General features: G+C 41.2%; 1 protein-coding gene across 7 annotated transcripts in view; it reads left to right on the top strand.

Moving 5' to 3' along the window:
• Positions 1-24,615, top strand: part of slc8a2a (solute carrier family 8 member 2a) — a 115,336-nt gene that overhangs the window by 78,123 nt on the left and 12,598 nt on the right. For all 7 annotated transcript variants that reach the window (XM_049591505.1, XM_049591503.1, XM_049591506.1 and 4 more), the window contains 2 exons: positions 10,766-10,869; positions 24,268-24,380. In XM_049591505.1, the coding sequence (XP_049447462.1) occupies positions 10,766-10,869; positions 24,268-24,380 (217 nt within the window). The remainder of the gene's footprint in view (positions 1-10,765; positions 10,870-24,267; positions 24,381-24,615) is intronic.

The raw sequence follows: 24,615 nt of genomic DNA, 5'->3' as shown, positions 1-24,615 counted from the left end.
CCAGAACCTAAAACTGTGGGTAAATGGGGACCCATCATGCCCATTGTGTTCAGGTACCACAACCTTAAAGCATATTTTGTCAGGCTGTAAAGTAAGCTTGTCACAAGGCCGATATACATGGCGACATAACCAGGTGTTGAAAAGTTTAGCTGCAGGCATCGAAGGGAAACGAAGACAGGCAAATTCAGAAGGTTTTAAGAATAGGAGTTTAGCAATTTAGTTTGTCTTTGAGGGGGAGAAATACAGAAGGGATAAGTTAGTAAAGAGGCAAGGGTGTGGCCGCATAGTAGGTGCTTGTGATTGGGAAATGTAAGTAGATTTAGGGGGAAATATTGTTGTTCCCCAGGAAATAGTTTGTACCAAGCATAGTGTTGTGGTCAGCAAGTCAATGGATAGTTTATTTCATTGAGCTGAGAGTTCCTTGGGAAGACTCAGTGGAAGAAGCCTATGAAAGAAAAAAGCTTAGGTATGCAGACTTAGAAGCAGAAGCTGAGCAGCGAGGATGGAAATCTAGGATTTGTCCAGTGGAAGTGGGGTGTAGGGGATTCATAGCAAGATCAGCTGTCTCACTCCTGGGGGAACTCGGAGTGTGGGGACAGAGTTTGAGGAAGACAGTGAAGGAAATGTCAGATGAAGCAGCCAGAGCTAGTCAGTGGATTTGGATGAAGAAGAATAATGTCAGTTGGGGGCCAGCAGGGGGAACTACTAAGCAGGGTACATAACTCCTTGAGATCAAGTAGAGAGTGTTTGCTGATCCTGTGAGTTTATCTTCTCTATCTCCTTTAACTTTAGCTTACATTGGAGTTATGCTATGTAGCGTGTGAAATAGAGTATGGTGAATGTGCTAGGAAAGGTAGTATCAGCACTGCTTCTACCTGGAGCTCGCATGAATGGAGCCTGGGTTTGTTGAAGGTGGCAGTGCTGTTTGGGCTGAGAAAGCCATGTGTAAGTAAGGTAAAGGAGGTTATTGGGTTGGTGCGGGGAGCAGTGAGACCTGGCATTAGGGGAGTGTCTCTGGGATGCCAGAGATCACTGTCTAGCCTCCTGGAGGTGTTGTGGGACCAACTAGACAAAACACTGGTGAAAGGAGGTTCCCACCTGATGACCCCAAAGACATGTTAGTTATCACTGCTCACTGGTCTGTATAGTTAAGCCTTGCCATAATAGCTTATCATAGGGCTTAGGAGGTTATTCACTGAGTGCTGATCCTTTCTCTGGAGCAGAAACTTCTTGTGTTTATTTGAATTCAGAACTAGCCCAGCTAGTGACTGCTGTGAATAGGGCAGCTGTCAACAAGGGAAAGACCATGTGGCCGCTTGGAAAGACAGCTGACAGGAGGGAAAAAACCCCAAAGGTGCTGGCATGGACTAGCAACCCATGGTAGCAGTGGTGAGGCCTAGCAGCCTTACTACAACCAAAATTAGCTACAGACAACATAGGGAAAATACCCCAAGAGTCAGCGAGAGCTGGGGTGGAAAATTAATCACAGGTGGATTACACGGTAACAGACACTGGAACAGACACATCTATGCATTGGATCTATGACTCAGTGAAGGGTAGGGGCATGGACCTATCCACCAGGACTAGAATTAGCAACACTCAGGGCAAGGCGAGCGCATCTATAGAGGACAAAAGTAGCACAGTCGAGAACAAGATGCTTCAGGTTTGTATTTGCGGCTGGCAGTAACATCAATAAAAGGCCTCAGAACTCATCAGGGAAAGAAGAAGTGTGTGGCAAAGAAAGGGCAGAGTAGCTGCATTGATCAGTACTTCCTAAGAAGTCAGTCGAGTCAGTCAGATGAAGTCCAGCGGCAGGTAGAAAACCACAGTTCGCAGGATATCAGTAACACTGCCCCTGAGGAGGAGGAGGAGGGGGTACTAAGAGAGGATGGAGATGACACTGAGGTCAGTATGCCAGTCAGAGAGAGAACCATGGAGCAAAAGATTAGAGTTAGATGGCCTAGGGCAAATGACAGTAGAGAATGGGAGATAGTTAATAGAGATTTGTCAGTAATCTTAAGCAGACTTAGAAGAAATGCAGTAGAAAAGTTAGAAAAGATGGGAGATATAATTTACTTCATATGGTGCAGAGAGGTTTGGGGTGCATGAGAGAAAGAGGGGTGAGATGGTACAGTCAGGTAAGTCTAGGCAGCAAAGAGAAATAGAGAAGTTAGTTAAGGAAAGGAGACAGTCAAGAAAGCAGTGGAAAAAGGCTACAGAAGAAGAAAGGGAGGGAATTAATGTGTTGCAAGAGGAGTTGAGAAGCAGACTAGCAGTTCTTCGAAGGGCAGAGCATCTCAGGAAAAAGAGGAGGAAGAAGGCACATGTAAGGACAGGTTTTTTCAGGGACCCTTTTAAGTTTGTTAAAGAATTGTTTAGCCAGGAAAAGGGAGGGCAGCTCAAAGCAGAAAGGCTAAAGGTTGAAGAATATTTGAGAAATACATATTCAGATTTAGAGAAGAATAGGATAGTAGGTTTTCCACCGGATATCCCTCCATTAGGAGGGATAGAGCATGAGATGGATGTCATCTGTTCTCTAGAGCACAAACTTCTTGTGTTTATTTGAACTTAAAAAAGGTCAAAACAGATTTAGCTGTTGTTTAGGACAAGTGTCTTCTTCATCCTTTAACTCTAAGGCAAAAGGAGTCACTATTTTAATAAAGAAAAATGTTCCTGTTACTATTCAGGAAACAATTTGTGATCTATTAAGCCGTTACATGTTAATATATTGTCAAATTTAATACTGGACGCTTCTGAATTTATATGCGCCGAATTATGATGACGTCTCTTTTATTCAGGACACTTTCCTTAAGGCATCAGGAGGCCATCAACATTTGCTCTAAAGCTCTTGCAAACAAGCTAAGTAAATATTTATCAAAATTGATCCATTCAGATGAGACTGGTTTTATCTCAAAGAGATCCTCTGCCAATAATTTGTGTCGGTTGTTTACACTCCATTTGGCCAGTTCCAGGGCTGAGCCAGGATAGCCATTACTTATTTCATTAATTGGGCTAGCACTCTATATAAAAAAAACTCAAGCCCGAATCATCACCAATGGACAGATGTCCACCCTTTTCTGTTTGAGTAGATCTGGTAGTCAGGGTTGCCCCTATCTCCTGGGCTCTTTGTCCTAGCCATTGAGCCTCTGGCTTAGGTAATCAGGCAAGATGCAGACATAAAGGGCTTTAAAGTAGGTCCAACAATCCATAAAACTAGTCTTCTAGTGGATGGTATAATTCTCTATATGACGAATCCATTTGATTCCCTTTCTAAATTACAAATACTTCTAGATACATTTGGGTCTGTCTCAGGATATAAAGTCAACTATGAAAAAGTTTGATTATGTTGAATATCAACAAAGAAGCTCATTTAAAATTCTGACCAATCATTGCAATGATTGGTCCTGTCTGTCTTCCCCACGTGGAGGCCTCCGACTGATGTAACCGCTTGCATAACATCTCCCCCCGCCTCCAACCAGGAACAGTGAGTCTGTGAGACAACAAATAGGCTAGTAACAGGGACGCTTGTGGATATAAACTTTTCTCCGTAACAATGGCCGAAAAATGCAGACCACGACTTCCACCTCCAGCTGCTCCAACAGGGATATCAGTTGGCAAAAGAAAGAATATTGCAGAATAAGCTAACACCAAGAGAGAACTCGATGCTGCAAGAGCCAAAACTCGGGTCAACATCAGCTCTGCTTTCGAGCGATGGCGAAGACTGATGCAGCTTCATCCTGAGCTAAAAAGGGATGAGATGATTGCAGAATTTCTGCTGGACGGGTGTTTTTAGTTTGCCTCCAATGTAACATAGGCTATAATGTTATATGACAACACAGCATCCAGTTGCTAATGGATAACATTAGCTAACGTTAACTGCTAACTTTACGATAATTACGTTAAAATTGATAATGTTAGTCCATCAGACTTCCAAAGTAACTGAACGTTATGAGAGCATTTTATAACACCTAACGTTATTGAATTGAATTTTACTAAATATCTTTTAGTAGAATTTCACTTACCGGTGCCTCTGAGTCCGACTCCATAGTTTCGTTCAGCAATCAGCAGCGTGTTTTACTCCTCTTCTCTTCTACTCTTCTTTTGGCGTGTTACACTCGCTCTCCTCTTCCGTGTATCTAAAGTTACCTTTCCAACGCCTACGTCTATCATAGACGTAATGAGGACGTAATAGAGGAGGGGGGAGTAGGCCTTTGGAGGGAGTTGTGGATAATCACATTTTTTCTAAGTGCTGTTTGAAATGCAAGAAAGGTAAGAGTTGCTTTAAATAGTCCTCAAATTGAGTAAGATACCTTGGAATCATATTAGACAATAATCTTAAAAATGTGTATAAGCACAGCTATTCCCCATTGGTTAGTGAAATAATAGCTGATCTGCAGAAACGGATAAATCTACCCATTACCCTGATCGGGAGAATAAATTGTGTTAAAATTAATATATTACCAAGACTACAGTATCTTTTCCAGTCCTTACCTATTCCAGTACCACATAGTTGTTGTTTTTTTTAAAAACTCTTAATAAACACATTAGGTAGTTCATATGTAATGGTAAGACTCCAAGGGTTTCTTTGGAGAAGCTTACATGGGACTATAAGCTGGGTGGCCTCCGACTACCTAGTTTTAAAAAATATTTTTTTGGCTGCCCAAATGCGACTTAAATCTTCTCTTTGAGAAGCAAAGTGTTTCCTCCTGGGCTTTAATTGTAATGTATGCTTTTACAGTTTTTCCTCAATTGTTTTCACGCAATTTTGAAAACAGGGCTCCTTTATTCAAAATATTCACACAATTATCCAAACACCACACTCAATTTGCATAACTCCTAGATTGTTTGCAAAATGACACACTTCAGTCAAAACATATACACTTCAGTCAAAACATATACACATATTTATAAAAATGCTGTTTTGTTTTCATCTCACTAACACAGTCTTCAAATGATCAGACACTATTGCAGTCAGTTACACACTACAGTGATCAGTACAAAATACATTTGTAAAAACCCCTATTTTAGGAAATAGCTGGTCTAGTGCTAGACTTGTTTGCCAGACATTTTTATGTAAGGGATAATTTAGATGACAAAAAGATATTGTCAAACCCACAACATTCTTCATGATTACTTTGAGGTATACAGAGAAAGTACACAAATACAACAAACAAACACAACACTGATTGCAGACTGCTGCAGACTGAAAATATTTATTTCTTACCATACTCAGTTACAGTAACAGATCAACAATGAAAATCAGAACAAAATAGTAGTTTTTCTTACTGTTGTAAAGTGCCAGACACTTTTATGCAAGGGATAATTTAGATGACAAAAAGATATTGTCAAACCCACAACATTCTTCATGATTACTTTGAGGTATACAGAGAAAGTACACAAATACAACAAACACAACACAACACTGATTGCAGACTGCTGCAGACTGAAACTATTTATTTCTTACCATACTCAGTTACAGTAACAGATCAACAATGAAAATCAGAACAAAATAGAAGTTTTTCTTACTACTGTAAAGTGTAGACAAATAAAAATTAGGGTGGAAGGTATAAAACTGCAAATTCAGGGTGCTCATGGAACCAATTGTGGACCAGAGCAGATCGATGGAAAGATACATTGTCCTAAACGACAATGTACTACATGTGGTCCACTTGGTTTACAGTAAGCACCTGTGTGCTTCCACACCAGGTGGATGTGATTATCCAATTCGTTCATTAGTGTGGTCGTTGGCAAGCAGGGGCTTTGTAATGAAAAGGAAGTAACCTCACAATCCTTATCTGTGTCTAAGGTGTGATAATGCGTGTAGAGTTTTGCAAATCACTGTGTGTAATGTTTTGCAAAAAGTGTGAAGCTGAGTCTGTGCTTATTGTTGTGCAACCATGGACAGGTGTTTTGCTTCTTGAGTGTGAAGAGCTGTTAATTGTGTGAAAATTTTCATTTTAGTGCGTAAACAACTGTAAAAAACTGTAAATTTGGTCCTCGTCTTCTTTGTTCAGGTTCTATAACTTCTTTAGGTCCCTCTCTACCTCTTCCTCTACCTAGGCCTCTTCCTCTACCTCCTTCTTCTCTTTGAGCTCCCCCTCTCATTCTCACTCCTCTTCTTCTTCTGACTCTTTCTATTTTTGTTGAAGACAGGTGAACTCACCTGCTGCCTTTTATAGCACCTACCTGAGTGCTGCATTTTCAATTAAGCACCTGTGTACTTCTACACTAGGTGGATGTGATTATCCAATTCGTTCATTAGTGTGGTCGTTGGCAAGCCGGGGCTTTGTAATGAGAAGGAAGTAACCTCACAATCCTTATCTGTGTCTAAGGTGTGATAATGCGTGTAGAGTTTTGCAAATCACTGTGTGTAATGTTTTGCAAAAAGTGTGAAGCTGAGTCTGTACTTATTGTTGTGCAACTATGGACAGGTGTTTTGCTTCTTGAGTGTGAAGAGCTGTTAACTGTGTGAAAATTTTCATTTTAGTGCCTAAACAACTGTAAAAAACTGTAAAGAGAAGGTGTCTGGTGATTTCCTTTACAAATGGACCCCAAGGACAATAACCACTAGAACTGATGATCCTATTATATCCATATCTGAAGCCGTGTTCGTGTGTGCTCTGAATGTTTTGTTAAATGGAAAAAAAAAAGTCAATATCATGGATGATTATTTACCTAATTTCAACACTGTGGCTCAGGCCTTTGAATTCTATCACTGCCGGTATTTATTTGTAATGGAGTATACGCATGAAGAGTGGACAAGGAGAGAGAAGAAAAAGGCAGTGCAGGTTTTTATTTTACTGTTTATGTATTCATTACATCTTGCTGATGCTTCTTGTTATTACATTATCCCCTTTGCTGCTGTAACACTACAAATTTCATCTCTGTGGGAATAACAAATGATTATCCTATTAGAAAAGACTGTGTATAGCAGTGCGTACTAATAATATCTAATAATCTAACTAATAATATCATCATCATTCATAGCCAGTAGGTATCTACTTGATGTATGGGCAAATGTAGGCATGAAATATCATAAAAATATATTATAGGTCATATATTAGTGAAGCATAAATATATTCTTCCACCACACACACATACTGTGGCATAGATAGCATCAGCTTGTTGATATCACTTTTTTTTATTATGAATGTCAGCTGATGAAAATGGTAATCAATCTATAGAGATTTGTTATAATCAGAGCTGAATCAGTTGATATTTTGCTCCTCCTAATTGTTTATTGATTGATTGTTTTTGCTGTTATCCTGCCATGCATGTGTAACGTTATGTAATTTCAACATAATAACTTTAGCTAATAGCACTGGCCTACCTCCACTCATCTGCAGCAGGTAAATCCACTCTTGGTCGGAAATGCACAAATACAAACCACTCTTTACAACAAAGGCATTTTTCCTCTGTGGGCCCACAGGGTCACAGCACCCGTAGGAACACCACCAGCTTTATGGCCTCCTCTTTATGGCACCCTCCGCTGCCTTTTTTCCTCTGTCATCTTGTCCACTTTTTATCCCTATACGTTGGCTCACATAAATAGGGGCAGCAGTAAACTTCAAAAGCCTCATCCACATCACTGAAATCATCCATGATACTAAATATCTTTTACATAACACTAAACTACATAAACTACTCTGGTTATTATACTTTCTCCAGAACTCACAAGTGACATCTCATGACATCTCATGATATTTCATAAGGAAACTTCTGCTTAACGATTCAATAGCAAACAGACCGGATCAAGTGACAGGTAAAGGGCCACTTCAGACACTGACAATAACAATCTGAGCCTTTCTGTGGTGAAAACAACCATTTGAAATGGACATATAGTGACAATGTTCAGTTGCCCTGTGTGCTTCCATTAAAGCCAGTCCCACAACTGCCCATTTGCTCACTCTTGAACCAATTTCAAAAATTGTTGTTCATATCAGTCTCTTTGACCAATTTACATGGGGAAGTAGGGTCCAGGTTGACATATGCCAAAGTTATATATTAAAGGGCCAGTGTGTAATATTTGGCATGGTTTATTGTCAATCTGAATCTGAATCTGAATATTCTACCCATTATATGTTTATACAAGTGTATAATCGCTATAAAATAAAATTCGTTTGGTTTTTGTAGCCTTATAATTATGCTTTTATATATATATACAGTATATACATATATATACATATATATATATTATATATATATATATATATAATATATATTATATATTTATTATATATATATTATATATAATATAATTATATATTTTATATATATATATATAAATATATATATATAGCAAGGGCCTTGCTTTAGAGAGGTCGCCATCTTGCGCCACCATGTATGTACGGCAGCCCGAGCGGACAATCCAGCCAGCCAGAGAACGTGTTTCGCGTGTATAAATGAACCAATGAAGACAGCAGAAGGAAGGAAAAAGGAGGAGGAAACAGCACAGAGTGTTAGTAGTTCATCGATAGAGAGTAGTGAAAAGTTTTTTTAGTTATAAAGTTTGCGAATGGACCACACTTACCACGCAACAGGAGAGAAAGAACCCGAACCACCATCTGCGAGGAAAAGAAGACGCAACTTCACTGCTTGTGATGCACTCTCTGCGGCGCTTTCCCTCCTGATGATATATCTCCCCAGCGATGGCAGCAGTAGCACCGAATCCCATTCTGTGCATTCAGCCTCTCTTCTCGCCCGCTCAGCATCAAACACATGGAGTTCCTCATCTGTGTACTCCGGCTCAAACAGGTATGGCTCTGGATCTGTGTCCGCTACAAGAAACTCTTCAAAATCGTGTTCAAAGTCGTCCATTGCAGCTACTATAGTCCGGAGATATTGCTAGGCTAAATAAACAGCTGAGCTCTGTTTACCGGCTACGCTGTCAGTCAGTGTGCAGGCTGGAGATTGGCGGAGCGGAGAGGAGAGGGGGGGTCCCCACTCAGTATGGTAAACGAGTATGTGTGTAAAGTTATGAAGTGTGTCTGTGACGCTAGAAGAGTCAGAGTTTGGGACGGAGTGGAGTATTAACCAGAGTTTCTGGAGTGCTCAAATAAACGGGCCTTTTTCCCGAATGCTCCTCTGGTCTCCTGCTCGTGAGGGATTCATTACAATATAAACATTCACCTCGTCGCTAGATAGACCTACTCCTGAAAAAGTCATGCGCAAGGCTTTTTGTCCCTACGAGGCCACTGTCATTTACCCGATGGGAGGGGTGAGCGAGTGAGCCCTGCAATCTAGAATTTGACCACTGATGTCACTGTTTTCAACCCATTTTACACACTGGCCCTTTAAGTATTTCAGGCAGCAGTGTTTGTAACATTAACTCAAAATAATTTACTGCATGTTTATTCATGGTTTTGGTCTTTTAATTTGCCTTTATTGATATTAAGAAAAACATGGAATATAGCAAGACTTACCCTTTAACAAAGTAGTGGTATTCAATTGAGATGTAATTTTACTTAAATTGTAGCTCCAGTGTAGGCAGATAGAGGGTGACAAAGCTTATGTTCACAACAGGTATTTTTCTCCATATTCTCATTTGGCCAACTTCTTGGGAGACAAACTGAAACATGGTTTTATGGTCTGTGAACCTTAGGCATGGTTACCACAGACACATTAGACAGTGATCAAGAAGACTGCTGTCCTTTTTGGATGTTAATGGCATGTGGCTGCAAGTCCAGATCTAGAAATCAACTCACCAGTCTGTAAACTCTCCTCCTGACGGATTCTAGCTAAACCTCCACTTTGAAAATTATATAGCAGCAGCCAACAATGTAAGAAGACACAAAAAGAACTAAATTACAGTGCACAAGTTAAAGAGGCTGATGGGATCACATTTCACTGGAGGTGTACCTTGTATGAATGACTGATTTTATTTTATTTGAAATCAGCAGTACTTACACACAGCAGCCTCAGTGCTTTTATATTTATATAACTTTGGCCAAGGTACCTGACCCTCACTGAAAGATTACCAGATGGAGGAGGTCCTATTAGACTAAATTACCTGACGACCTAACACCTGAGGATAATCCCATCCCTGATCAGGTGTAGGAACCTCTAGTCACTAGTCACCCCATGTAAAGTGACAGATCCTTTTCCCATTAAATTTTCAGGTATATAAGCTGTGTTTGTACATGGGCTAATTGTACACTTAGTAAAAGACTCTGTTATGTAACTTGGCCAAAAATAGATGGTCTACAGTAAAGGGTCTAACAATGTAGATTATAGTCAATGGAATTATAATTAGGTGTAAGGTTAAGTAGCCTTATTTCTTTTTTTTTTTTTTTTTCTTTTTTTTTTGCTGGAACCATTACACCTTGTTATATGTTTGATCTCCTCCCAAGTTGTCAAGAATTCATCAACATATTCCACAAATTAACTAAAGAGACATTGTTGAACAAAGGTGTTGTCTACAGGTCATTTAGTTTAGTGCTATTTTTTTGGCACACTAAGGAGCAAGAGCACACTTTGTTTAAGCCTGAATTATTTAGAGGTCCACAGTGATTAATTATTTAGGTCACTTCAATTTGTGATTTGATTTAGATGGTAGAGCAAATGTTTAAAATGTGGATGTATTGTGTATTTAGTGTGTTTACCTTACTGGTCAATAGTTTTTAGTACCTAGTACTGTAGTTCTTTGTTATAAAAAAAAGTAATACTATATAATCGTGTGTGTGTGTGTGTGTGTGTGTGTGTGTGTGTGTGTGTGTGTGTGCCCGTGTGTGCCTGTGTGCACGTGTACATGCTTGCATATCTCCAGTCAGACCTTAAAGGTGAACATTATAAATGTGGAAGAGTACGAGAAACAGGAAAACTTCTTCATTGTGCTTGAGGACCCAAAATGGCTGAAGCGAGGACTTTCTGGTAAGTGTCTGTGCATTTTAAATGTCATCATTAATGTCTAAGTGACTTGTGATTTCATGATTATAGTAATGAAGTAGTGCTGTATAGATGTTGGTCAGAGAAGAGTTGCTCATTTACACTAGCATACGATAGTATGCTTACACATAGTAGATGGCAGCAGTATCCAAGATCTAGAATCAAAACAACAGCAGCAGCAACACAGGCAGCTGAATGCTGGGCACCTGTGTTACAGCCTACGACTGAAGATTACACACTGCCATTCACTGCTGTCTCTGTTTCACTGTGGAGGAGGAGGCGCTGCAGCCAAAAACACACTGCAAATTAATTCCAGGAAGTTACAATATTTAACTGTAATATTTCATAATAAATTGCATTATTATCTTCTCATAGGATTTTAATGTGATATTTAATCAGATTCAGAATTTTATTGTGAAATTCATGCAGGTAGATATAGTCAGTTTACAGAAGGATACTGCTAAATTACAGTAATATATAGAGTTTAACTGTGTAATTACAGTGAAATGCAGTCATTTGTATTGGAGCATACTGCTAAATCACAGTAATCAAGTGTGTCAACTGTAAATGTACAGTAAAAATATTTCACAGTGCAGTAGTTAAAATTATATCAATAACAAAAAGAACGAGAGGAAAAAAAGACATAATAAGTTCCATCTACAAATTGCATCAAATTACATTTGCAAAAAGGAGTAGGAAGAAGTATAAACTTATCAATTGTATTATCCTTTAGTTGCCTGTTCCCTGTCACTGTGTCACTAGGGTGGTGCAGAAACTGGATATGTGCTTGTTAGTGGAGGTCAAAGGAATCAGTGACATTAGTTTATGAGACTATGAGTGCAAATGCAGGCACAGTGAGGGTGTGAATGCTAAACTGTGAAACAAAGTGTTTTGTTTTCCCCTGTTGCATTTTAGACTCTCTAAAGCCATTCTAATGTATTAGGCCCTGAAAATCGTGTCAATATACTGCAATGAATCATTGTCTGTCTTTCTTCACAGCACTACTGCTAAACCAGGGTAAGATAGTTTGGGTGTAGATTTGGGTGTGAAAGGTGATATGTGCAGCATTTTCAAAAACCAACATATTGTGAAATGTTCAAATTTATTATGCTGTCCTGGCTCCACAATGGTGGACCCAGTTCCCTTTTGACATCAGGACAGCAGCCCATAAAATAAAAAAAAAACCTTCCTCTGTTTTTTAGAGCCTGTTTACAACATATTAACTTGTATTTTGGTAATCTAAACATAAGTGGACAGCTGAGACACATCACTGTCCAAATCTGTGTCTATCATGTGTCTCCAGCTGACCACTTGTCTTCAGATTTCATTACAGCCTACATCATTTACCCAGGAAGGTCAAAGAGCCCTGTGCACAGTTTTTACATCCACATTCTTGCAAGCTGTTGTATCGGTGCAGCTTCGCTAAATGGGCAAGTTAAAGCGCACTGTCACCAAAACAACCACCACATCCTGCACTGATGACGTTGTCCTCATTGGGGACACATCAGGACGCATTAGCGTTTAAACTGCAACAGATATGTGGTCAAACCAACCACCTGGGCAAGTGGTTTGAGTGATAAGATCACAGTGTGTCTAAGTGGTCGTTTACACATACATTTAGCGCTGTCCACCTGTGATCGCATCGCCCAAGACACGTTAATTGCAGGTATAAACAGGGCCTTTTTGTTTCTAAGGTCATGTTTATACAACAATGATTTCAACTGAAAATGGTTAACTTTAGTTGCATTTTGGCCAATCGTTTATGTTTCCCCAGTTGTTATCAAAATGATAACATGACACAATGAAACGATTCTGTTTTCAGTGCATCATTTTCATGTAAACATGGCCTAAATGCAGCACTTAAGGTATATCAGTTTATTTACTGAAGCTGATGCATCATTCTTGCTGGGTTTTTTTTTGTTGTATCCACATGGTTGAATGTACTTTGTTGGATAAAAGTGTCAGCAAAATAAATGTAATGTAATGCAAATCTGCCACGGCCATGAGTGAGACAACTGGAATCCAGAAAAGATCAGTAGATCTCTTGGTTTTGCTTTCTGTATCAAAAATGATTATGCTGCTTTTCTTTTACACTCTGGCATTAAGAAGAGCTGACATGGTTTCAGTCTTTCATCACTTCCATGATTTATCATTGTCAGAAACACTGAAAACATTTGCTCCATTTATGCTACCTCTTGTTTTATGCTGTAATATACAGTAGCATACTATTACTTTTACTTCTTGGAAAACAGCCAGTCTTTATTGATAAATTGTGCTTGCTGAGGGTGTTGGAGGGGGTGGCTGATATTGGCAGGGCTGACTGTCAGCACTGGGGGCAAGGACTTGATCTCTGCTGGGGGCGGGACCCATCACTGCAGGATGTACTGCTGATACTGGGGACTGGGGAGGGTGTCAGGACTGCTGTTTAGGTTGGGGCCTGCTGTGTGTGATGGGGGCTGGGCCACTGGGGGGAGTATGGTTGCCTTTTGGGTGGGGCCCCTACCACTCCTGGGGGCAGTGCCTGCTAACACTGGGAGTGGGAACCAGACTATCTTTAGCCCTGTTTCCATCAAACACTTAAAGTATAGTATCTTTGGAAGCAAAAGTAACAGTGAAAGTCTCTTTCCGTGGGATATTTAAAAAATAGCAGGTTTTTACATTTTGTCCCTCACAGGCAAGCACAGGGGTTTGTTGTTGCTGTAGCCCACAGGAGCAAGGCTCCACAGTGCTTTTTTTAGAATATATGCAGTTCACTTAACCTGGTCAATATCAATCTGGAAATCCATTGGTTTAAAAAAAAAAGAAAAATGTAAATTGTAGAATCTGTCTTGAGAGATTAGGTCAATATTAATATATATTTTTAAACGCTTGAAGATCCACTCATTACTAAAAATGGTCAAAGTTGTCATATTGAAATTTAAGGTGTGTTGATTGATTCACAACGTCAGCTCATACATTGAGTAACATTACAAGTAAACGTTCCACCTTAAAAGTTCCATCTTAAAAGCCTGCAGTCGGCCTAGTGATTCAAATTGTTTTTTTTCTCAGTCTACAGCTGCTGTGACAGGTAGCAAAACATTCTTTCTTTTTATAGTTATAATTTACTAATATATGGAAAACTTGCCACAGTATGAACAATGGTTACATAAGCCTCAAAACCAGCCACAACTCAGCCCTGAGCAAGTGTGACCGTCCTCTATTGACCAATCAATGGACTGCCGTGTTTCCAGCTCCACATTTGAGTACCAGTTACCCCAACAGAGGGGTGAGCAAAAGTGTGGAACAAGAACAGTTGCATTCATACCATCCACTGCTTGGTAGAAATGGAGCTATTTAGGGCATGGTATGCCGCCCTTGGGGGTGGTGGCTCTTCAAAAACGCGGTCCATATAAATTAGCCTAGCTACTAGCGACCGTTTCCTCTTCTCATATAAAACCAGGGACAACAGCGACATTTGACAAAGGTAACGGCACACAATTTGGCTCTATTACAACTCACAAAGTTCACTGACAAAACAACTGTCCTGTACTAAACATGTTTTCCAAACAAATATAACATGCTAAAGTTATTAGCACAAGCCTATGACATTTTACATTGTATAGATTAGCCTACAGGCCAGCAATCTTTCCCTCTACTCATATAAAGCCAGGGACAACAGCAACATTTAACAAAGCTAACGGCACACAATTTGGTTCCATTATAACTCAACAACTAACAACTGTCACACTAAACACGTATCCAAAGAAATACAAAATGCTTAATTGTTATTATATTAGCGCTAGCATTATTAGAGTTATTATGGCATTTTACATTGTATAAATTAGCCCAGCGATGAGTGAAGACTTCCTCTTCTCATATGAAACCTGGATAAATTTGAAAGTATAAATCTCTTAAGGTTAAATTATGCACAAGACTTTAAAATGCTATTTTAGTGGAGGCTTTACTGTCTTCACAATTCATTATTTGTGTGAAATAAAAGTAAATAAAAGCTTTGTTTCCACTGAGGGAAATGGTGTCAGTATACAAAACCAGTATCAATTAACTTTAGGTCCTTCTACCACATTTGTCTCCTGCTGGTTATCATGGCTTAGTTAACAGTTTACCAGAAAGCATACAAAAGAATTACAGCAAGGAATTACAATAATATGAATATGTCTGTACAAAACTCTGCTCCCTCTGTCAAATAAAACTTCCTGTCTTTAACCGGTATCCTTATATTTCTGCATGATCCCTCCCCTTGTATAACTACTTCCTGGTCAATCATTGAGTCCATGCTTCATACTGATGTTAATAAAGTGCATTTATTCTTCTGGCATGTTGATGAAACACCTTCATTGAACACCGTGAAAACTAAAAAAAAAGAGGAAATGAAAATCTCAATGAATATTTGTCCTGACAGACAGCACATTTCTAATCATTCAAACACATGTAACTTAATTAGGCTACATTACAACAGTTACCTTTAAGTTACATTACTTTCTCGTTTCACAACTTAAAACGATACAATGTAAGTCCTGTAACCTTTAAGTAAATGTTAAATAAAGCATGTGCTAATGTGTCAATAGCCTAGTGCAAGCTAGCTAGCTCATACACAGTGATGTAATGCAAACAAACTATTGTTATGCAAATTAGCGTTTTACCACACAAACCATTAGGTTGGTTACATCAAAAGAAAAGGTTAGTACAGAACAAAGGAAAGCTATTTACCGTGTGCGCTCTTGACCAGTTGTCGAATGACTGTAAACTTCTCTCCTGCTCTGTTCTCTCTCGCTCGTGTCCATCTACTTTACTTCCGTGTTTTGTGCGCTCTGAACTGTATCCGCCCAGCGGACAATAACATCCGGTTTAGGGGATGGGATTACTAATGAACAGAAATAAACTCAAAATATATTTATGGCGTCAATTACACTCCCACCAATTACCCTTTGATTTATGGCTTAAACATGCAAATATTGGGCATGCGACAACCTTAGCTAAATAAATCAATGGTAATTTCAAAATCATGTTAAGGTCATAAAGCCTCTATCTTGAGACTCAGGCAGTTTAGTTGCTTTCTACTAAAACAACCAACTTCTGGATGGGGCGTTCGACAACAGATGGCTTGCTGAGGCGTTCACCTTCTTGCCCCAGCTTCCTCTCGTCTATCTGTATGGTAGCTTTGCGGACAAGTCCATCATCACCCTTGCACACATCCAGAACCCTTGCAAGCTTCCACTCATTGCAAGGAGCATCTTCTTGGATGATGACAATGTCGTTGACTTGCACGTTCTGTCTTAGGGGGTTGTTGATACTGTCTACAGTGAGAGGGCAGCTGTTTACGATGGACATGGCCTCGTAAAAGAATGTCCTGAGAGAGACATCATCCAGTCTTCCAGTGCTCTGTGCAAGGACTGAACTCAACACACTCTTCACTGTACGTATCTGCCTCTCCCAGACACCTCCAACGTGACTTGCGTCTGGAACGTTCATGCAGAAGTCACACTGTCTATCCACTAGGAATGCTGCCACTCTCTCTTCGTCCAGTTCTTTAAGGGCTCTTTCCAGTTCATTCCGTGCACCAACAAAGTTGGATCCGTGATCTGACCTTATTTGCCTCACTGCTCCTCGGATGGCTATGAAACATCTTAAGTAGGTCCGTAACGGTACATGTATTTGTGTCAAACCGTTCGGTACGCGACTTTAGGTTCGGCACGACCCTGTACTGAATTATTGGGCGCAAGATATTATTTTATTTTATTTTGTTTTATTTTAATTCCGTTTTTGCGAGCCGAACCATTTAAAATATCTAGTTCCCCAACGGACATAATTGAGTGACGGACCGAGTCCGACCGTAAATCTCCGCTTTCACTTTGTGCAGCGCATTCTCTCATTTTGACAACATGGCAAGTGAGCCTGACGAACCTGAAGACCCACCCGCAAACCTTAAGTCCTCCATTTGGGAACACTTTGGTTTCAGGGTAAAATACGAAGATGGAAATAAACAAGTGGACAAGACAAAAGCAGTGTGCCGACACTGCAGAACAGCGGTCGGGTATGTACTTGGAAACACGTCTAACATGCTAACGCATCTAAAGCGACACCACCCGAGTCTGAACGTTAACCGGCATGACTAGAAAAAGCAATCTGGTGCAAACTACGATATCGTCGTCGTTTAAAAAGAAAGAGCGTTTCCCTGACCCTCGCGCTAAAGAAATAACCAACGCCATTGGAGTTGAGTAAAATTGTTTAAGCTGCACTTTAGATATAAGCATGTTTTGTTTACTGCACTTTAACAAAGTGGGAAAGCTAAGTAAGTTCCTAGTAAAACTGAATCTGAGCAGGCTTTAAAGCTGACCAGCTGCACTATACTTTTTATTTTAACTGAGTAAAACTGTTTAAGCAGAAATTTATATTTATATTTTTCATTCAAAAAATGTGTTAAAAAAACAGCAGGATTTTATTTTTCACTTTTATATTTCTGTTTTCATTCAAACAATGTGAAAAAGCAGGATTTTATATATATTTGTTTCATTCAAAAATTGGGTAAAAAGAGTTAACTGCTGTGGTGGTATGTTTTAATAAGGTTACCAATAAATAAAAGATATTTAATAGTTGTCTATTTTTTTCATTACTGTACCGAAAAAAAAACGAACCGTGACTTGTGTACCGAGGTACGTGCCGAACCGTGATTTTTGTGTACCGTTACACCCCTAATCTTAAGGCATTGATGAATGCATCCGTCGTCATGTCTTCCAGCATCTCTATGTGTACTGCTCTGGAACAGAGACACGTGAAGAGCACACCATACCGCTTTTGTTCCTTGTGGCCCTGCTTGGTGTGAAAGGGACCAAAACAATCCATACCACAGAATGAGAATGGCGGTGCAGGTTCAATACGATCTGCTGGAAGATCTGCCATCCTTTGCTGTTCTGTGGGTCTTCAAGCTTTTCTGCAGACGACACACTGACTTATGTAACTGGCGACTGCTTTACTTCCTCCGATGACCCAGTATCCATTGACTCTGATTTCATTGAGGGTTTGCCCTCTTCCTTGGTGCTGGGTCTTCTCGTGGCAGTGGCAGAGAAGGAGGCATGTCACATCACCATTGCTCGGTAGGATTATTGGGTGTCTCACAACGAAGGGCGAGGATGCTTTCCTCAAACGTCCTCCTACTCTAAGTATGCCATCATGGAGCTCTGGGTTGAACTGGTAGAGTGGGTGATTGTGTGAGAGCTTTCTTGATTCCTGGCTCAGGATGAGCAGCTCTTCTTTGAAAGCTTCTTGCTGCACAAGCTTGATGAGAGTAAGTAAAGCTCGCCTTCTCTCTTCTACGTCTAGAGGCTCTGTCTTCTTAGACCTCTCAGCCAATCGGTGAATATGTGCCACAACGTTCACAACAGTGGTCCATTTTGAGAATCGCGACAGTTGCTCCAGAAAACTGTCCTGCTTTTCAGCCAGTGTGTTCAGCACCTGTGCTGCCTTGACCTCGAGGTCTCCCACCAACAGCTCTGACGTTCCTTGCTTGATATCAAGCTCTCTTTCCCATAGGAACTTGGGTCCTTGGAACCAGTTTGAGTTGATGAGCTGTGATACTTTGAGTCCTCTCGAGGCGTGATCGGCAGGGTTCTCACTTGTGTCGACATAATGCCACTGTTGTGGGTCGGTTGTTTCGCAGATTCTCTGGACGCGGTTTGCTACAAAGACATGAAAGCGTTGAGCTTCGTTGCTGACATAACCCAGGACTACTTGCGAGTCTGTCCAAAAGTACACTTCGTCAACACTGAGCTCTAACTCCTCCTTCAGCATACTGCTCACAGCAGCAGAGATCACTGCAGCAGTTAACTCAAGTCTTGGTATCGTGACTACTTTCGTGGGTGCAACCCTTGCCTTGTCCATTATCAGGGAGCAATGTACTTTGTCTTCACTCACAAGTCTTACGTAAGTGCATTAACCGTAGCCTTGACTGCTGGCATCTGAGAAGTGATGCAGCTCAGTTCTCAGGATCTTTCCAAAGTTCTCAGGAGAGTAACATCTTGGAATTTGAATCTTTTCCAGGTTCTTAAGGTCAGCGACCCAGCTCTCCCACCTTGGCTTCAACTCATCTGGAAGTAGTTCATCCCAGCCAACGCCTTTCTGGCACATCTCCTGGAGTACTTGCTTTCCTGACAGGAGGAATGGGGACAAGAACCCCAATGGGTCATACACAGAGGCTACGGTTGAGAGAATCCCACGCCGTGTCATTGGTTTCTCGTCCAGTGAGATCTTGAAGGAGAAAGTGTCCCTCTCTACATTCCATCGCACTTCAAGTACTGTCTGAACTGGGAGATCATCGTGGCTAAGATCTACGTCCTTCACTCCTTTGGCTCGTTCACTCTCACAGACTGATTCCAGAACCACTCGATCATTGGAGATGAATTTGTGGAGACGTAGTTGTCCTTTAGCACACACAGCTTGGGCTTCTTCCACCAGCTTGATGGCTGTGTCCACAGCCTCGAGGCTTACAGTGCCTTCATACTTCGCAGAACAATCGAAAACCACTCTGATCTTCTCTGGTTTTCTAGGGTGATAGACCCCCTGATGTGGGATATACCACACGTTACCTGGCTCTGGTTTGCTGTCAGCCTCCTCCGCATCGCTATCCTTAAAGACACCTTCCATGAAGTTCACATAGTCATTCTTGAACTTGCGATCTCTGTCGAACTTCCTTTTCAGGGGCCTCAGTCGGACCAAGGCGAGCTTCTTGTTGTCTGGGAGACATGGGCGTGCTTTGAAGGGCAGAGCCATCTGTAGGTGGTTATGTTCATTTTGCTGGATTCTTCCTTTCAGGATCTGGAGAAACTGGATGTCTTCCTGAGATATGTTATTTTCTCCTGTGCTGGTGTCTGCAAAGTCAGACTCGAGTGCTCTAATCACAGCAGCTCCTGTGTCACAGGAGGCATCTCTCTGACGGATATGCGATTACACAGCTCTGTCACGTTCTTAGAGTTCACACTATGGGGCACACTCCTGACAATACTCCAGCCCAAGTCAGTCTTTATGGCATAAATCTCACTGTCATGTCCTGTAAAAACTTGACACGGTGCTAGTGCTCTTGAGCAGTCGTAGCCGATCAGTAATCCGACCCCACAATCCATCAGTGGGGGCATTTCATGGGCTATGGCTGCATGGTGATTCCACTTGTTAGCAGTCTCACAGGTGGGAATGTGTGCTCGTTCGAGTGGAATGAAGTCCCTGGAGTAGGCAGGAGGTAGGCTGACGGTGGTCTCTGAGGAATAGCCTCGGATTTTAAGTCCACTGACTCTCTTTCTATTGTTGAGTCCTTTCCCATCATGGTGGAGAGCTTGAGTTTCACTGGCTCCCCTGCTGCTTGCAGCCTTTCACAGACCTCCTGATCGACAAATGTTTTACTACTCTGAGTATCCAGTAAAACATAAGCTAGGGTCTAGGGATGAGGGATGATAGCCATACTGGGACTATCATTGACGTTCCCCCCTCCTCACCTCCATTCACACTGCATGATAATACAGAAGTATTTCCTTCCATGTTTTGAGCTCCTTGCGAAGGCGATTTCTCTATAGGTGGACGGTCTTAATGTAATGGAGTGGGATGGTTCTTTTTACATTTGCCGCACATGGCTTTCTTTTGACAGTCTTTCGAGTTATGACCTTTCCTCAGGCATGCAAAGCACAGTTTGTTGTCTCTGACAAACGTTTGCTTTTCCTCCACAGAGGTTGCCATTAGCTTTTGGCATTTATGTATAGAATGACTTTCTTCACAGTACATACATTTCACTGGGCCTGAGTTCTGTGCGGTTGTGTTATCTTTCTTGGGTTTGTTGGGATCTTTTGGCTTGGTTTCATTACTAGTGTGGGATTTGACTGTGGTGCTTGAAGTGTCTGAGGTCTGCACACCGGTAGCAAAGGTGTTCGCCTTTGGACGCTTTATTTCTCTTGTCGGCTTTTCTTCAGCAGGCTTGAGGGCATACAGTGAAGAGACTGGGTTGCACACTATACGTGCCTCTTTTGAGATGAAGAAATCAAACTCCTTAAAGCTGGGATAGTCTTTGGCTTGGTCCAGCTGCTCAGTAACATGGCGACTCCACCTTGAGGTTACCCACTCCGGGAGCATGGCTAACATCTGATTCTGTTCGCAGTTGTTAAGTACCTGCAGACCTTTGACATGAGGCATAGCGCTGTCACATGCTTGTAGGAAGTCACTAAATTCTCTCAGCTTTACATACTCCTTTGCTCCGATCTTGGGCCACCCGTTGAGCTTCTCCCTGTATGTGCACTGTACTACGAAGGAGTGGCCATATCTGGCATTCAACTTCTCCCATGCTTGCTGATAGGCCTCTTTATCGGTTCTGTAGAAGTTACCTTCCAGAACTGTCTTTGCCTCTCCAGCAACGTACTTTTGCAGGTAGAACAGCTTGTGGGCAGGATTGGGACAGCGTCGATCTAATAGAGCTTTGAAGCTAGTGCTCCACTGTATGAACTTTAACGGGTCACCAGAGAATACACCAGGTTCTGGAGCGAGTACGACTGAATCACTCAGGGCTTGCAGTAATGATGTTTCATTTTTTGGAGCTTCTTGACCTCCTTTGCAGGAGCCTGCGGGACGAGGATCCATCACATTGCTGCATGCAGGGCTACATCTTTGACTATTTCCTCTTGACTCTTCCTCAGCGTACACTTTAAGCTTGGCTTCCATAGCCTCAAGATCCCTTTGTTGTTCAGGTCAGTGCAATTCTTGACGCTGTGCATTGATAAGGTTTTCCTTTTCGAATTCAACCTTTGTTGCGGCTAACTGAGCAGCCGTCTCAGTTCTCTTGGCTGCTATGCTTGGTGACTCTGAGGCAGGTTTGGAGCTGCTGGCAACAGATGATCTGGAAGCTATGGATCCATATATGGATTTGGCGTAGTCCTTATCCAGTAGCAAGCGCAGCCTTGGCTTTTCGGCTTCTGCATCAAAGTCCTCTAGACAGGCGTACTCTCATTAATTGGGTTAAATCTCCTGTCACCACTGAGCAAGCATCGATCTTTTGCCTTACTTCTTGAGAGGGAGTTGATTTTTCTCGTAGGTTGTCATATTCTACTTTGGCTATAGCCTCAAGTTTTTCAAGAGATTCCATCATCTCACACAGGTCACAATCAGAGCATTCATATTTTAGACTCGCACAGACATCTTTAACATGGGCTTTCCATTTCTCATATGCTGAGTAGAACTTCCTTTCTCTTTGAGCCATTTGCTGTTCTGTCAACTCCAGCATCTTTAGTGTCAAACGTGTCTCACGAGAGGATTTCCTTACGCCTGCCTTTGGTGCAGCTGCACCTTGCTCAGTGTCTGACACCCCTGATGGCTCTACCTCTTCATATGGGTTGTTGGTCTGATCATCTGGCTCCTCTAGTAAGCCTACTGGCAGAAGTTCAGACTGACTAACAAGCTCGTCCTGAATTTGTGGGTCACTATGCAATGACATTTTTCATTTAAATCAACCACTTTGTCAGCAATGAAATAGCAAACACTGTGACCAAACATCAAACGTGTACAGGATAACACTTTAAGATGACACTTTAAAATGCAGATTTTAAATCTCATAAAAAACACATTGAACGTACTTTAAACTTAGGTCTCTATGAAAGCACTTTACACTTGAGTCTCTTTAACGTATCATGGGACTATCCATCAATTGTCTGAGGATGCAATTTTAAGAGTGTAAGATCTGACCTTGAGGCAGTAAAGCTTCATGTTGAAAGCTGAAGTTCACTGCAGGCTATGAAGCAGTACTGCGTGCTGAATCCTAAAGTCCACAGGCTACAGGCGATGAAGCAGTACTGTGCTCTGAATCCTGAAGTCCACTGCTGCAGGCGATGAAGCAGTGCTGCGCGTTGAATCCTAAAGTTCACCGCTGCAGGCAATGAAGCAGTACTGCGCTCTGAATCCTGAAGTCCACGGGCTGCAGGCGATGAAGGAGTACTGCGCTCTGAATCCTGAAGTCCACGGGCTGCAGGCGATGAAGCAGTACTGCGCTCTGGGGCTTGAAGTACGCTACAGACGTAGCAGAACTGCACTCTGGAATCCGAAGTTCTCTGCAGACTTTGGCTCTGGGATTTGAAGTCTGCTGCGGACAACAGGACGTGGTAGAAGAACTGCGCTCGTGATCAGACACAGTAGCAGATCACTGAGTCCACACTTCATACTGATGTTAATAAAGTGCATTTATTCTTCTGGCATGTTGATGAAACACCTTCATTGAACACCGTGAAAACTAAAGAAATGAGGAAATGAAAATCTCAATGAATATTTGTCCTGACAGACAGCAGATTTCTAATCATTCAAACACATGTAACTCAATTAGACTACATTACAACAGTTACCTTTAAATTACATTACTTTCTCGTTACACAACTTAAAACGATACAATGTAAGTCCTGTAACCTTTAAGTAAATGCTACTCTTTTACACCATTCAATATAAACATCATAGTAAGAATTCAAGTTGTAAACATAAACACTGTTAGTTTACTGATCAGTTGTAGTGCATAATAAACAAAAATGAAACTTCTCAAGTAGTGCATAACTAGCATTCAAAGTAAAGCATGTGCTAATGTGTCAATAGCCTAGTGCAAGCTAGCTAGCTCATACACAGTGATGTAATGCAAACAAACTATTGTTATGCAAATTAGCGTTTCACACCACAAACCATTAGGTTGGTTACATCAAAAGAAAAGGTTAGTACAGAACAAAGGAAAGCTATTTACCGTGTGCGCACTTGACCAGTTGTAGAATGACTGTAAACTTCTCTCCTGCTCTGTTCTCTCTCACTCGTGTCCATCTACTTTACTTCCGTGTTTTGTGCGCTCTGAACTGTATCCGCCTAGCGGACAATAACATCCGGTTTAGGGGATGGGATTACTAATAAACAGAAATAAACTCAAAATATATTTATGGCGTCATTTACACCTTGTGTCTGATCTTATTGGGATTGTAGCTTTTTTTTCCTGACCACAAACTTGCAGGCAGTGCTAGCTGTGTATTACCTCCAACAAGCTCTGCCATTCATACATTTTGAGTCATAGATGGATTAGGTCAAAGTGAACACACCGATTGGGATTTGAGTCTATGAAAAAAGAGCTACTCAACTCAAGGCCAAAAAGTCTTCCCCCATCCTGTTTCAACAGTAAATACATCAAATTCTGGAAGCAAGATTTCCTCCAAATGCTACACATAGCACCTTAAAAAATGTTATACTTTGAAAGTGTGTGCGGTGTGGAATGCTTTATTATCTTAATGATTTATGTGTGGGCCTGTACCCTTGGCTGAAGTTCAGGACGTTTGTGTGTTTTGTAAATGACACATAAAAAATAAATTGGCGCGATAATTAAATGTCTGCGCTCCCTGACAGGTAATCCTACCCCTGAGGAGGAAGAGGCCCGGAGGATCTCTGAGATGGGCAAGCCTGTTCTAGGGGAGCACAGCATTCTGGAGATCATCATAGAGGAGTCCTGTGAGTTTAAGGTGTGTGAGTGGCTGATAGAAGGTATTAAACTAGCAGTAAACCAACTGTCACCAAATATTAGGGACACATATTTTAAGTTAAGAACATTAGGAAACAAAAAAATGGTATGTCAAAAGAGAATTTGAGTGAACATATGAAGCTTAAAGGCAACTTTGAACATATTATTACATCCGCATGTCAAACTATATCTTTGTGAAGAAATAATAGCTTGTCGAAATTGACAATATGGTGACA

Source organism: Epinephelus fuscoguttatus, linkage group LG12 (genome assembly GCF_011397635.1).
Source record: "Epinephelus fuscoguttatus linkage group LG12, E.fuscoguttatus.final_Chr_v1".
Lineage (NCBI taxonomy): Eukaryota > Metazoa > Chordata > Actinopteri > Perciformes > Serranidae > Epinephelus > Epinephelus fuscoguttatus.
This window is presented reverse-complemented; position numbering and strand designations above follow the sequence as displayed.